This window comes from Helianthus annuus, chromosome 9, assembly GCF_002127325.2.
Source record: "Helianthus annuus cultivar XRQ/B chromosome 9, HanXRQr2.0-SUNRISE, whole genome shotgun sequence".
Taxonomy (NCBI): Eukaryota; Viridiplantae; Streptophyta; class Magnoliopsida; order Asterales; family Asteraceae; genus Helianthus; species Helianthus annuus.
In genome coordinates this window covers 147581505-147595219 of record NC_035441.2, presented here as the reverse complement: position 1 = coordinate 147595219, position 13715 = coordinate 147581505, and the positions used below count along the sequence as shown (strand labels likewise).

At 40.4% G+C, this 13715-nt stretch overlaps 2 protein-coding genes across 2 annotated transcripts; both read right to left on the bottom strand.

The window, feature by feature from the left end:
* Positions 1-49: 49 nt before the first annotated feature.
* On the bottom strand, positions 50-2993 carry LOC110927290 (probable inactive receptor kinase At5g67200). The gene is made up of 2 exons (XM_022170958.2): positions 1410-2993; positions 50-876 (listed from the first exon to the last, which is right to left on the bottom strand). The coding sequence occupies exons 1-2, from the start codon at positions 2941-2943 to the stop codon at positions 308-310; spliced, it is 2103 nt and encodes a 700-aa protein (XP_022026650.1). The 5' UTR covers positions 2944-2993; the 3' UTR covers positions 50-307.
* A 3162-nt stretch (positions 2994-6155) lies between these two features.
* On the bottom strand, positions 6156-6803 carry LOC110901160. Its single transcript, XM_022148006.1, has one exon. It carries the CDS (start codon positions 6801-6803, stop codon positions 6156-6158), a length of 648 nt encoding a protein of 215 aa, XP_022003698.1.
* Positions 6804-13715: the final 6912 nt, after the last annotated feature.

The following is a 13715-nucleotide window of genomic DNA, read 5'->3' as shown; positions in this document are numbered from 1 at the left end:
TGTATTGTTTAGCTCAATCCCCAAGAAATGGGAAGTCAACAACCACAAGTCTCATAAAATCCAAAGATTAAAAGATAAAAACAGTTATATATGTCCATAACAATAGCTATCCATCTGTATATAATTAAAATTGTAGGATCTTACAGTACTTAAATCTTTACACACATCCTCCTGCGAACCAACACCAGATTGTACAAAAACGTCAACCTTGTGCCTTCTGATTTCTCTCGCTATGGTTCCGTGGTTGCGTGTACGAAACGCTAACCGCCGTTGACAATAGTGTAACCATTTCGTGCGTAGTACTTGGTCATGAATATCCCTTATATGTGTTATCATCATCATCGTTACCGGCAGTCTCCTTAATCTCCTGTAACATCTTTAACACTTGTCTCATTATGGGCCTTTGTTCGGGTGACGTCATGCTACAAACAGCCGCTACTTCAACAAGCATTCCAAGCCTGTTATCATTTGGCATGTCGTCGTTCTCCCTCATTGCTCGCACCCATTCAGCCATATCCTCAGGGGCTAGGTGTGGATGCTGGGAAGGAGGCCTACCGGATAGAAGTTCCAACAACAGGACTCCAAAGGCATATACATCTGATTTTGTTGTGGCTCGGTGGAACGATTTTCTTAGTTCCGGGGCTTTGTAACCTGTGGATATGGATTCGTCAATAGCAGTGGGGTCCGCAAGGGACAGAAGGCAGTAGTCCGTGAGACAGGCCTCGAAATCGGAACCAAGTAGGACGTTGGTGGCTTTTAGATTGTTGTGAATGAGTCTTGAAGCTTGGTGGATGTAAGCAAGGCCTAGTGCTATATCTTCAGCAATTTTCAAACAGGATGTCCAGTGCAGTGGTTTTGCCCTTGTTGATCTTGATCCTGTTCATGTAAATTAACAAATTTGAATCAACTTTTTATACGTAAGTTATGTCTTTTTGGACAACCAGAACAAAAGATTCTATGGCAGGTTAAGAAAAGCAGAAAGTCCAAACTGTATAAAAGGAAACCGAACTGTATCCATAACCGAAAAAAAAAAAAACGAACAAAAATCTTTTTTGGTTATTCAGTTTGGTTCATAACCGTATCCAAATTGCTTATTCGGTTTCACAAATCTTGGTGATTCGGATAACCGGACCAAATAAACCAACTTGATGAAACCCAAGAGAGATGTCTGGCATCATCATGATGACTTCATGCTTACTAGTCAACAGTCAACACATTTGTTAGTTTGTTACAGTGATTAGTCAAACAGTAGGGAAACACGGTCCCCATGCCCGTGCGTCTCTACTTTCCCAATAAAGTACACACGCTCCGATTCACCCGAGCCAACCCAGTGAGTTCACTCACACAAGCAGTTTTTGCATAACACACACCGAGTTTAGAACAAGGAACTAACTAACTAACAAACTCACCATGAATGAGGTTGAACAAACTGCCATTTGCTTGATAATCATAAATAACAAGCCTCTCTTGCTTCGCTTGAAAATAAGCCCTAACCGGAACCAAATTCGGATGCCTGAGACCTCCAACCGCCTCCAGATGCTTCTCAAAAGCTTCACCGGAAGTTATGGCGGTCTTCCCGGCGTCAAGCCTCTTCACCGTCACAATCAGCTGGTTATCCATAACTGCTTTGTACGTCGTTCCGATCGTTCCTCTCCCTAACAACTCCGCCGATGCTGACATCAGATGTTCCAGACCGTACATTGCCGTCTCTCCTTCACAGAATATCAGATTTCCGGTTTTCTCTCTGTGCTGTTGAGGTAACTGCAGTTTCTGATCTTTAACTTTAACCTCCTTGTTAACAATCGGAACTGCGGTTGCCGTTGTAGAAATCGCAGCAACGGCTATTCCGTTTCCGTTATCGTTTTCAATTTCTTCATCGGAACTGAACGCCACTGATTTCGTTCGATGTCGATACCTTCGCTTATTCAAAACAGCAAAAATCGATATAACAAACGCTATAACGATTAGGAGTCCAATAACAAACCCTAGGATTACACCTAGCCTCTTGTGCCGCCGTGTGGACGGCGGAGATACAGTTAAACCTTGCGACCCTGCGTTTTGAAGCTCCGGCGCCGGAGCAGTTACGCCGGACGGAGCGTCAAAGAACGGAGACTTCGAGTCGCATATTCTGTTAACAACCTTACCGCAGAGGTTAGGGTTTAACAAGAAGGCTGAAGCATCGAACCTCGAGAGAACCGCCGGTATCGGTCCGGTGAGGTTGTTGCCGGAGACATTTAACACTTGGAGAGTTGTTTGGTTGAGAGGCGGAAGCGAGCCGGTGAACCGGTTCCATTCCAAGTGGAGGTTGCTGAGCCGGTCTAGGTTACTGAGCTGAACCGGGAGTGGACCGGAGAGGTTATTGCGAGCGAGATCGAGCGACTGGAGCCGGTGAAGCGAAACCAGTGACACCGGGAAGGTTCCAGAAAAAGTGTTGTGGTCAAGGAAGAGTGCTTTGAGGTTGGTGAGAGTAGAGAGGTCAGGTATGGGACCAGTGAGTGAGTTGTTGCGGAGGCTGAGGACACGTAGCTGGTCCAGACGAGCCAATGTGTTATCAGCAAAGGTGCCGCTCAAGCCGCAGCTCTGGAGGACGAACCGAACCACTCGACCTTGGACACACTTGACACCTTGCCATTGACAGTAGTCGAACCGCTCGTTGAGGTTGTAGAGTAGCTTGTTGTTAGTATCAGCTTTGAGTTTGAATTTGAGGAGTGAAACGGCGTCGGAGGGGAGTTGTGTTTCTGATTCCACTGGGTTTGGGACGGCGGTGGAGACGGTGAGGAGGAGGAAGAGAGTGAAGAAGCGGTGGCGGTGGTGGCGGAGGAAGGGTTTAGGTAGGGCGCACATTGTTTGAGGAGTGGAGTAAGTGAGTTGTCTCTTTTTGTTTGCTTCTTTTTTCTTTCTGTTGATTGAATTTTTTTCATAATACAGGGGAATGCAGAACATAAATGAAGGTCAACAAAATGACAAAACTATTTGCTACATGAATATAATAATAATTCAGGGTATTTTACTTTTACACTTTTTATCTTAAATAAAACTTGTATATATTGATTGTATACAAATAAATCTCACCTCTAATTTGGTAAACTTGAGGTTAAGACCAAGTACTCACAGTTTATTCTTCAGGATCCATCAAGTCATCATGACTTTTAATTCCATCTTTTTATATTAAGAATGTTTTTTTTTTTGGACTTGGTGGGTACTTGGTCATAAAAAGAGAGAATTTGCGAAAAAAACTATTTAAAAGCAGATAGAAAAATGATATGGAATATGCAAATAGAAATAAAGCTCCTGAATAGATTCCCAGCCAACTTCAAATTTCCACTTCCTCATTCACATTGTCTTTGTTAAGGTAAGATTAAGATTAACTAATACCAGATTTCTTATCCAACTGAGTGAACTGACAACGCATTTAGAAATTTCGTTAGTGTAGATGAATTGGTTTGATTAAATAATAGCATCTAGAAATTTCTTTGGTGTAGATGAATTGGTTTGATTAAATAATAGGGTAAATACACTTTTCGTCTGTTTGAATCGGATTGCAGTGGATAGCTTTTAACTTCAATAATTACAGTCACAATCCTTTATTTGTAAAACTCATTACACTGTACGTCCTTTAGCACTAACTCAGTTAAAATTTCAAGTTAATTTTGGTCAGTGTTGTAAAAGTCACTAGGCGGTCCCTAATCGGCCGACTGGGGAGTTGGGAGTAATCGGAGTACTCGAAGAGTACTCGAGGAGTACGCGAACATGGTAAATATAAAGAAAATTAATTGTTATATATTATTTATGTGTTAAAATAAGCATAATTCATGTCAACTGAGTATAATTTAAAATGAAACATGTTTAAAGTTCAAATATTCTGAATACAAGTCCGACTAGTTTGAGTACAAGGCCGAGTAGTCCGAGTACAAGGCCGAGTAGGCCGATTTTGACCGAGTTTGACCGATTAAAAGTCAACAAACCAGAAACCACGTTGACCGACTAGGCCGACTACGTCTGACTAGGAGCCGACTAGGCCGACTAGGCACCGAGTACTCCCGAGTAATCCCGAGGCCGACTAATTGAGACCGCCTAGGAGGAAGTCGCCTCGGAGGGGGTCCGAGGACCGAGTACTCGCCGAGTACTCGGCCGAGTAATTCGACTTTTACAACACTGATTTTGGTAACGTGCACCTCATGTAAGGGCATTTATGTCAAAAGATATAAAAATACCATAAACACCTCCTCTCACTGAACCCTTATGATTTATGTGGATTCAATCTTTCTTCAATTTTTGCTAACCTATCATCAAACCCAAATGGTTGACCCGTAAACATCAAATTCACACCTCCCTCTCTCTAAACACAATAAACATATGGGTTTTCCCCAATCTTAAACACCCACAAATCAAAATTCAGATCTAAAGAATGCCAAGGGGTAGAACTGAAGAAAACCCTTATGCATTTGAACTTCCTGGTCAATCACTTTGCACCCATTTAGAAACCAAGCACCCAACATTGAAGGGTTTAAGAGTGGGTGCATCAAACTTCTTGTCATTCTTCTGAGAGTTTTTTTTCCACGTTTTATAAACCGATCTCTCCAAACTTCTAATAACACAAATGTCTGTGGTTGGGTCCAATCTGTAAATGTATTTCTCCCACCAAACGACGGTTTCGGTGTAGAAGTAGGTTGTGGGACCCGAGGTGCAAGTTCAGAAATTGATAACAAGCACTTCAATTTTTCACAGGTACCTGCTTCCCCTCTTCGTCGTGGTGCAGGGTTAATGGAAGGGTGGTGGTGGTGGTGGTGATGTGCATTGGTGGCGTTAATGGTGGTGGCAGTGGCGGTAATGGTGGATGTTGTGGTTTTTAGATCTAGACAGGGGGGACAGTTGGGGTGGTGTTTCAGACAAACTGTGGCAGCCCAGAATGGTTTTTACAGGTTGCGGTGGTGGTTGCAAATGCCGGTAGTGGTTGCAGACGCCGGTGGTGGTGGCGGCCAAGGCTGTTGTGGTTTGTTTTTTTTTTTTTTGTTACAGAGGGTGAAGGGTTTATAAGAGAGAAGAAGAAAGGTGCAAAAAGACAGAGATGCCCTCACATGAGGTGCATATGACCAGACTTAACTTGAGATTTTAACTGGGTTGGTGCTAAATGACGTACAGTGTAATGAGTTTTACAAATAAAGGATTGTGACTGTAATTATTGAAGTTAAAGATTATCCACTGCAATATGATACAAACATAAAGGACGAAAAGCGTAATTTACGCTAAATAATAATTATATTAAATTGTAGAAAAGGCCAAATAGACAAAATGATTTTAGTCTCATGCATCATGTAGTGGCGTTGGTAACCGAAAGGCGAGAGGGTGCATGCACTAATCGGCCTTCTGCCGAGAGTTTTGTGTCTTATGTCCAATGCTTAATGCAAAACTACTATGGAGCTGGGGGTCTCACTAGAAGCAGTCTCTGTATTCCTAAAGAATAGATATAAAGTTTATATTTTACCCTTTTTAGACTCTATATTAGTTTTGCTATTTGTAGGATTTGATGATGATGATAATAATAAGTTGTAAAAATTAAGTTAAAGTATTTCAAGACCTAGAAATAATCAATTTTAAATTTTGAATCTTACTCTTAAAATCAAAGTGACAACTTAACTTTTTCTTAATTTCGAGTCTTACTCTTCAAATCAAAGTGACAACTTAACTTTTTCTTATTTTCAGTCTTATAACCCGGAGGTGGCGGGTTCGAGTCTTGCTCGTTCCCAATGCCCCTACGGTAGCGGATTTACCCCAGACTCAGGCTTGCTGGGTGGCGGTCTGCGAGGTGGGATCACCTCGGCGGTTGGGAGGACCGTGGAATATCCCCCCTATTTTCAGTCTTATAAATTTAATAAATTTGTGAAAAAAATTTAAGGTACAACCCAAACCCAATCTTTAGTTGGATAAATAATGGTAAAATCTTGTAAATTGGTGACCCATTCAATACTTACAAACCCCACCAGTCTTTTCTATTTTTTTTTAAAAGAGAACTTCATTAGAAACACATCAACTCGAAAACCGGGCCGGCCAACAAAAACAAGAAACTTACATATTCACAAATTTACACCAATCAGCCCAAGCTAACAACCCTTTCTTACATCTATGTTTAAACCAAACAAAACTAACCGACCGACTTAGCAAAAAATCTCTTCCACACTACACCTCTTGTTATTGAACCGAAAGTCGTTCTTCGCCTTCCACAACAACCAACAAGCTGTGTAGATAACCCCTTGAATCGCCTTTTTCTCCGACTCCAATCTAGGACCGGAGTTGTGAACTTCGACCAAATCTCTAAAGGAAAAAACAAAAAATCTATGCACCCGACACCACAGACTGATCTTCTCCCAAAGGTTTAACGCAAACGGACACGAAGTGAATAAATGAGAGACCGAGTCCGATCCAGCGCTACAAAAACAGCACTCGGAATTCTCCACCATAACCCCTCTTCTAGAAAGAGCCCCCACAGTGGGGATCCGACCTAACTCCGCCCGCCACATAAAGACATTGCATTTTATCGGGACCCAAGAACACCAATCCAGCACATAGCGGCTACTAAAATCCTTCGTCCCGTCAATGAGCTTCTTGACCGCCGCCACAGAGAAGGAGTCCGAGCCAACCCCTAGCCAGACCCATTTATCGGCCCGAGAAGAACAAGAAACCGAGCCCAATGCTGTGGATAAATCATTCCATTCCCTCCTCTCCGAATCCGCGTCCGGATTATGCTTCGAAAGCCATAAACCGTCCCCGCTTATTCTGTCACTAACACTGCAATTCTTCACCATCTCAAGATGAAAAAGGGCAGGGGATTTATCTTTAAGAGGAGAGGTGCTTGTTTTTGGGGTTTTTTTGTTTTTTACAAAACCGGTTCGGTTTGAGTCAGCTATAGTCAAAATCGGTTGTTAGTAAAACTAGTTCGCTTTGGAAATGGTTAGTGAAGTGGAAAACCCTACCCTATACAAATCAATTAGGGTCATTTGGAACCGGCTTTAAGTATAATATTTTTGAATAAAAAAAATTATACTTTATTTAATAATTCATATTTTAAAATTTTTACAATATAAAAATATTATATTATTTTATTATTTTGAAATATAAAGTAAACATGATAAATGCAAAATCTTATAACCTTAGTGAAATTTCTTGCCATCTGGATCAATCTGCTCAACCCTAAATATGTCTTCAAACAGGGTTTTAACCATCCTTCAACACCTAATCAAATATACCTACAAAACAGAGTCTTACTAAATTAAATCAATCGAAACAATATAGTTCTTGAAATCACTAAAGATAAAAACACCATCCGACATGTTAGACACTGTTCTTAGTCAGACTCGGATATAGCGCTTGGATCAGTCCAATCCAATCGGTCTTTTAAACAGCCGCAAACACATGCATGTTTCAATATTAATCGAAACAGACTATGAAACTTGCCTGGTTGTTCCGTATTTGGACCTGAACAACATCCATTCTTCGTTCCTGAAAAAAAAAAACGAATGAAGCAATAACCAAATTCAGACCTAGAACATGCTTTAATCTTTAAAACTCACAAGGCTCGGAATCATCATAGCCTTATTCAGAACAAATCCAAACTCATAACGACATCATCATAGTCAGATTGTTAACAACATCGACACAAACGAAAAAAATCAAGGCCAGAGGCAGAGATCAACAAAGGTGTCACGCATCCGTTTCTCTCAAAAATCGCTTCTCTTAGGAACCGAATGAAATCAAAGAAGTAATTTAACTTATAAGTTTAGGAATAAATGCATAATATATACCTAGAGATTGCATCATATTCATCAAGAGCAGCACCAAATCTCTTCGTTTCAATAAAGCGGTATAAGACTATTGTCTATATAGATTATCCTTGTCAATAAAAAAACAATTTCAACATTGCAAGGTACAAACAGTGAAAACACACAAAAAAAAATCTGGTGAACAACTATAAGCATAAAGTAATACATCATACGCCAGCTATTTTGCAAAATCATCAAAGATCAGAGTGCTTTACCTTTGCATATGTGTAGTGATACCTCGATATGGGTTAATTTTAGAGATGTGAGAACATTAGTTCATCAGCAAGCAAGCAATCACATAACGATTAGGTCCCTAGAAACTCGCAAGTATAATAAACAAATAAGATATTACAACTACTTCAACAATAGTATAATAAAAACAACAGAATAGAGCCACTCTAGTCTTAATTTGTCTTTTTTTCAAAAGATGGCAACATGTATTATCTTCATTCTTAAGAAGTTCCTAAAACTTGACAAATCATAATCAACAAAAGAAATCAAGGATACAGTCGGCTAAACAGGCTCAGAGTTTTAAAGCCTAAAATAGAAATCTATGGCTGCAAGGGGGTTGCAAATGAAAACTTACCATCCATCATCCTTGCCAAGCCAAGGCTACTTGTTCATCAATTTTTTTAGTCAAATCCTTGAACTCATCATAGCCACGACAGAAAACCTAACCAACGAAGGCATAAGAACCAACAACAGACAAAAACAATATCAAAGAAAAACCCTGACAAACCACGAACACAAACACCGTTAATTTCCTAGCCTTTGGGAGAGAAAAAGAGAAATTTGTAGAGAGAATAACAGGGGCGGTGGTAAATAGAGAGAGCCTAGTGATCTTTCATACAGAGATCAAAAACCCCACAAAACAGAGACACCAGATGGTGATCGTTGTGGTGGTGTGAAGGTGGTGACCCTCCGGTCACCGCCTCTCTCTTCTCTCTCCATTTTCCCTCTTCCCGTCCTCTCTTATCTCAAGAAAACTGGAAAGAGTCCAGCGATCATTCGTATAAAGGTTAAAAACCCCACAAAACAGAGAGACAACAGATGGTGACTGCAATGGTGGTGTGACGGTGATGACCCTCCGGTCACTGCCTTTCTCTTCTCTCTCCCTTTTCCCTCTTCCCATCCTCTCTCATCTGAAGCAAACCGGAAAGAGGGGTAGGTGTTAACCTGGAAGACACACGTCTAATGGGGGGTTGGCCGCCCAAATAGGCCAATTGGATAAAACGACGAACAGAAAACACTGTTCATTTCCATTGGCCTATTAATAGATATTAATTAATATGGAAATTAAAAAATTGGTAAATATCTTAAGCTTGATTGAGTTATTTATTTGTTATTTTCGTTGTTGTTAGAGTTGAGCATTTGGTATAGACTACTAGTACCGAACCATTACTGTACCGATATATTTCGTACGATATTCGGTACCTATTTTTATGGTAATTCGCCATCTATAATTTTTGTATCAGTATGGTACCGATATCATGTGGAGATAAGCACCATCTATATTTTTTTTGTATCAGTACGGTACCAATATCATATAGAGATAAGCATTTTGTAACGAGTACCGATGTCATACTGATAGATTCGGTATAGTATTCAGTACCAACTTTTGCAGACATAGTTTTGGTACTGGCATCAGTACGATACCGATATTGTCCTTAGTTGTCATTGTTTGGTGTTTACTCCTCATGCTACCTCTTCCTCGTGAGATCTCAGGGATTAGAGAGCGTTTTATGAGTGGTGTGATTAAATGATACATTTATATTCTAACAAATGTGGGCAAAATAGTAAAAAATGGTCAAAACAGCTATACAACGTTATCTAATGGTTTTAACATTGTAACTGGATTCAAAACCGATTCCAAACCAACGGTTTTGGTTTGGTTCCTATATCTGTTATGGTTCACAAACTGCTTCGTTTCTGTATCCCTAATCTTAGTCACGTCCTTTAGACGTTGATTGAAAGCCTAGCCATCTAGCCACTTTCTTAAGGCTCGGACTGTTTACGTTACCGTTTACACGATTGTAACATTCTGTAGACCTTCCTACTTTTTTGTGCTTTGAAAGGATAGTATTGTGAGTTGTGAACGAAGAGCTTTTGACTTTATAGGGCTGTAAACAAACTGAATGTTCAGCGAACAGTTCGTGAACCATTCAGCGGGAAGTTCGTTTATGTTCGTTCGATTAGCTTAACGAACGAACACGGACAAAATATTTCGCTCGTTTAGCTTAGCGAACGAACACGAACACATGTCTCGTTCGTTCGACTGCGTTCGTGAACGTTCGGTAATATGTTCGTTTGATTATGTTAAAAATAATAAATAATAAACATTTTATCTAAAGATATTGAAAACTTGAAACCCTATTTTTTTCTAAGTTAGCTAAAATTTGGACATTCTAAGACATTTTTTGGGATAATTATGTCTAAGTTAGTTAAACTTTATTCATCGTTTGGTGGTGTGGTAGACTTCTTGTGTTTTGATTTATCATTTGATAGTTGTATTTAACTACTTATATCCAATGTTTAAGGATAACAATGTTTTCATTTTTTTTATTTTCAAGTTAAATGTTCATTTGCGTTCGTTTTTGTTTGCTTGCGTTCGTTTGTGTTCGAGACCGGTATTCACGAACTATTCGTGAACAATTGAATTTCCTTAACGAACGAACACAAACATAAACTTATGTTCGGTATGCGTTCGTGAACATGTTAATTTCCTTAACGAACGAACACGAACATGGCCTTGTTCGTGTTTGTTCGATTCGTTAACAGCCCTATGACTTTACACAGCAAAAGGCCCACAAAGTATGCATCTAGTGCCGTTCAAAAAAAAAGTGTTGCACTTAAAAAGGGTGATTTTTACTTTAGACACAGTGTACTATTTATTTTCAATGGTGAAAACCTGGTATCGAAATACTAAGACCATGAGGTATGGTGAGGATAGTCCCCAAAGGGACCATCCGTCACGTAGGCGCCAATTAAGCGAAGGTGGAGGACCATCCCTTTAGGGACTACCCAAGGGTGTGGAGGGGAAGCCATGACTACCCAAGAGGGGCCCACCAAAATTAAAACAACCAATCAAATTAAAGCATGCAAGGAGAGAGAGAACAAGGAAGAGGGGGCCCACCACTTTGGCTCGTCTCCAGCGTCCGGGAGAGGACGCCACCGACGCGACGGGGCCGGAGGGGGCGGTGTGGGACGGTCCGGGACGGAGGCGACGGGGGGAGGACGCACCCCATACCCTTCGGTCTAAGGAGGCTCCACCAATACACCAGAAGCAAGTGAGATCAGAATCCTAGATAAAACGCAAGCTAACATTTACTGGGATTTAATACAACCTAACCTATTACCAATTACGTCTTTGGGTATACTTTAACCTCGGAATGCTACGTTTTTGGGTATACTTTAACCTCGGAATGCTAAACGGGTCGTGTTCGCGGGTTGACGAGTTCAACCCGACCCGAACCCGAAAATTGTATACAAACCCGATCCCGACCCGAACCCGAAAATCGTACCATACATATGAACCCGCGCACGACCCGAAGTTTCGTGGGTTGACCCGAACACGACCCGTTCAACCCAATTTTTTTTTATTTTTTTTTTTGAAATTAATATATTAAAATTTACTTAAAAAACACAAAAGTATATAATAATATCATATTTAAATTATAAAATCTTTGTTAATTTCTCTTTTTAAGTTATAATCATGGCATAAAATACACATCCCATTTAATTTATGACATAAAATATATTGTAAAAAATATAATATAGTATAAATGTGTTAAACGGGTTCGCGGGTTCAACCTGAAACTGACCCGAACCCGTTTAGGCTAAACCTAAACCCGCGAATTTCGTGTTAGATTCGTGTCGGGTTTTTGGTCGTGTCAGAAATTCACACCCCTGTTTAACCCATCTTAACTCCACCTAAATACCACATCAACCTTTCTTCCCCATTTTACTTTGTCTCACTCCAAGGAATGATTTAATCTTGTTAACTTCATCTAACCCTATTTTTTTAGTGGTTTAAAAAGAAAAGAATAATTAATTCAAGGTTTTAACATCCAGTTAAAATGTTAAACTATAACCCCTTTAATGCCCCTTAACACAATGAGGGAATGGAGTGCAATGTGAGTTAACACCCCAAATGTTAGAGTATACCCCATGGCCTTAGGCCTTGCGGTGTACACTAACACCTGAGGCGTTAAAGGGGACATGGCATATTAACCGGCATCGCACACCACTCCTTTTTGTGTTAAGGGGTTAAAGGGTTTACATATTAACATGTTAACGAGATGTTAAGAGAATGAATTAATTTCTTTCCTTTTTTGAACCAAAAACCTCTAAAAAATAAGGTTAGGTGGAGTTAACGAGATTAAACCATTTTCTTAGGGTGAGGTCAAGTGATACGAGGAAAAATGGATGATGCGACACTTAGATGGAGTTGATGAAGGTTAACGTATATCCCAAGACCTTAGTGACTCAAACGCTTACCATAACTATCACGCCATCAAGTTTAGAAACAATGTACTTACTTTTTATGTTGAGTTGTATGGATGACGACAATAGGTCAGCTTTAGGTAATCTCTACCCCATAGTCGATTGTAAAAGTTTGTTTCATATCAAGCCTAAAACCCATCGGGTATCTATTGGGTAATTATTATTAATGAGAATAACATTGCAAAATAATTTCCAGATTTGCAGCACTATTCCTTATTACCTTCGTATATTTTTAGATGGGATTAATGGTGTATTTGATTAGCTTATTCTTTGCCTAAAGGTCCTCATTCCCATTGAATGAGTTGTTGTAATTCTGGCTATTTAAGCCTTTGTAATTTTAGTGTAAATCAAGCTTTTTCATTCATACAAATCTGTGTTTATATGGTATCAAGAGCTTAACACTCAAACGAGTCTTGATCCTCTTTGTTTTTTTTTCCGATCAGAACTCCGGTTACCACCATGGCACCACAAACTGTCATTCAGATCACCGCCTCCACCCATTTCAACATTACCCTCACCACCGACAACTTCTCTAGTTGGCTTAAATATGTTCAATCACCGGCAGAATTTCTCGATGCAGACCGAACCAAATCAAACCCAGATTTCTCCACTTGGTATCGACAAGACCAAAGATCTTAGCGGCACTTCTTGGCAGCTGCTCAACCGCAATCCAACCCTTGATTGCATTTGCTGAAACATCCCGACATATAACAACCCTCGGTAAAACCGACACCCTCATAATATTTCTGACACCCTAATATATCTTTAAATATATCAATATGTCTTTATATGCACCCCGTATGTGAAAACCGAGCCCAAATTAGAATATAATATATAAAATAAATTAAAAACAATAAAAATTAAGTTGAGGCGGGCCGCATGGGACCTCACCTCAACATAACGCGGGCCGCGCGAGGGTATAACCTGATTTCGCTTAAACCTTAAGTTCATGCGGGTCGCGTATAAGATAGTCTAAGTTAACGCGGGCCGCGAGAGACCTAAATTGTGGCGCGACCCTGAGCTGACACGTGTCATCATCGTGGCGGACCTACGTATCGAATCAGCCAAGCTATAGGTTGACCGTGTGTTGACGCGGGCCGCGTAAGGCTTAGCCTTACCTTACGCGGGCCGCCTAAGAGTCAATATCAGCAACTATATAAGAAAGCCATCAGTCTACGTTTTTCGTCGCTCACATTCTCAATCTCAAATCACAATTTCTGTAGGAAGTAATTATACGCGGGCATTATACCCCCTAAAATAGCGAGGTTCTGCTACGATGTAAGTATTATAACCCCTGGAGACGTATTAGATACGCTGCCCGATTGATCTAGGGTTCCGTAACGGCTGTCGTGGTTCTGCCCGACGTAGTCGTTGGAATGCCGTCTCGGGGAGGGT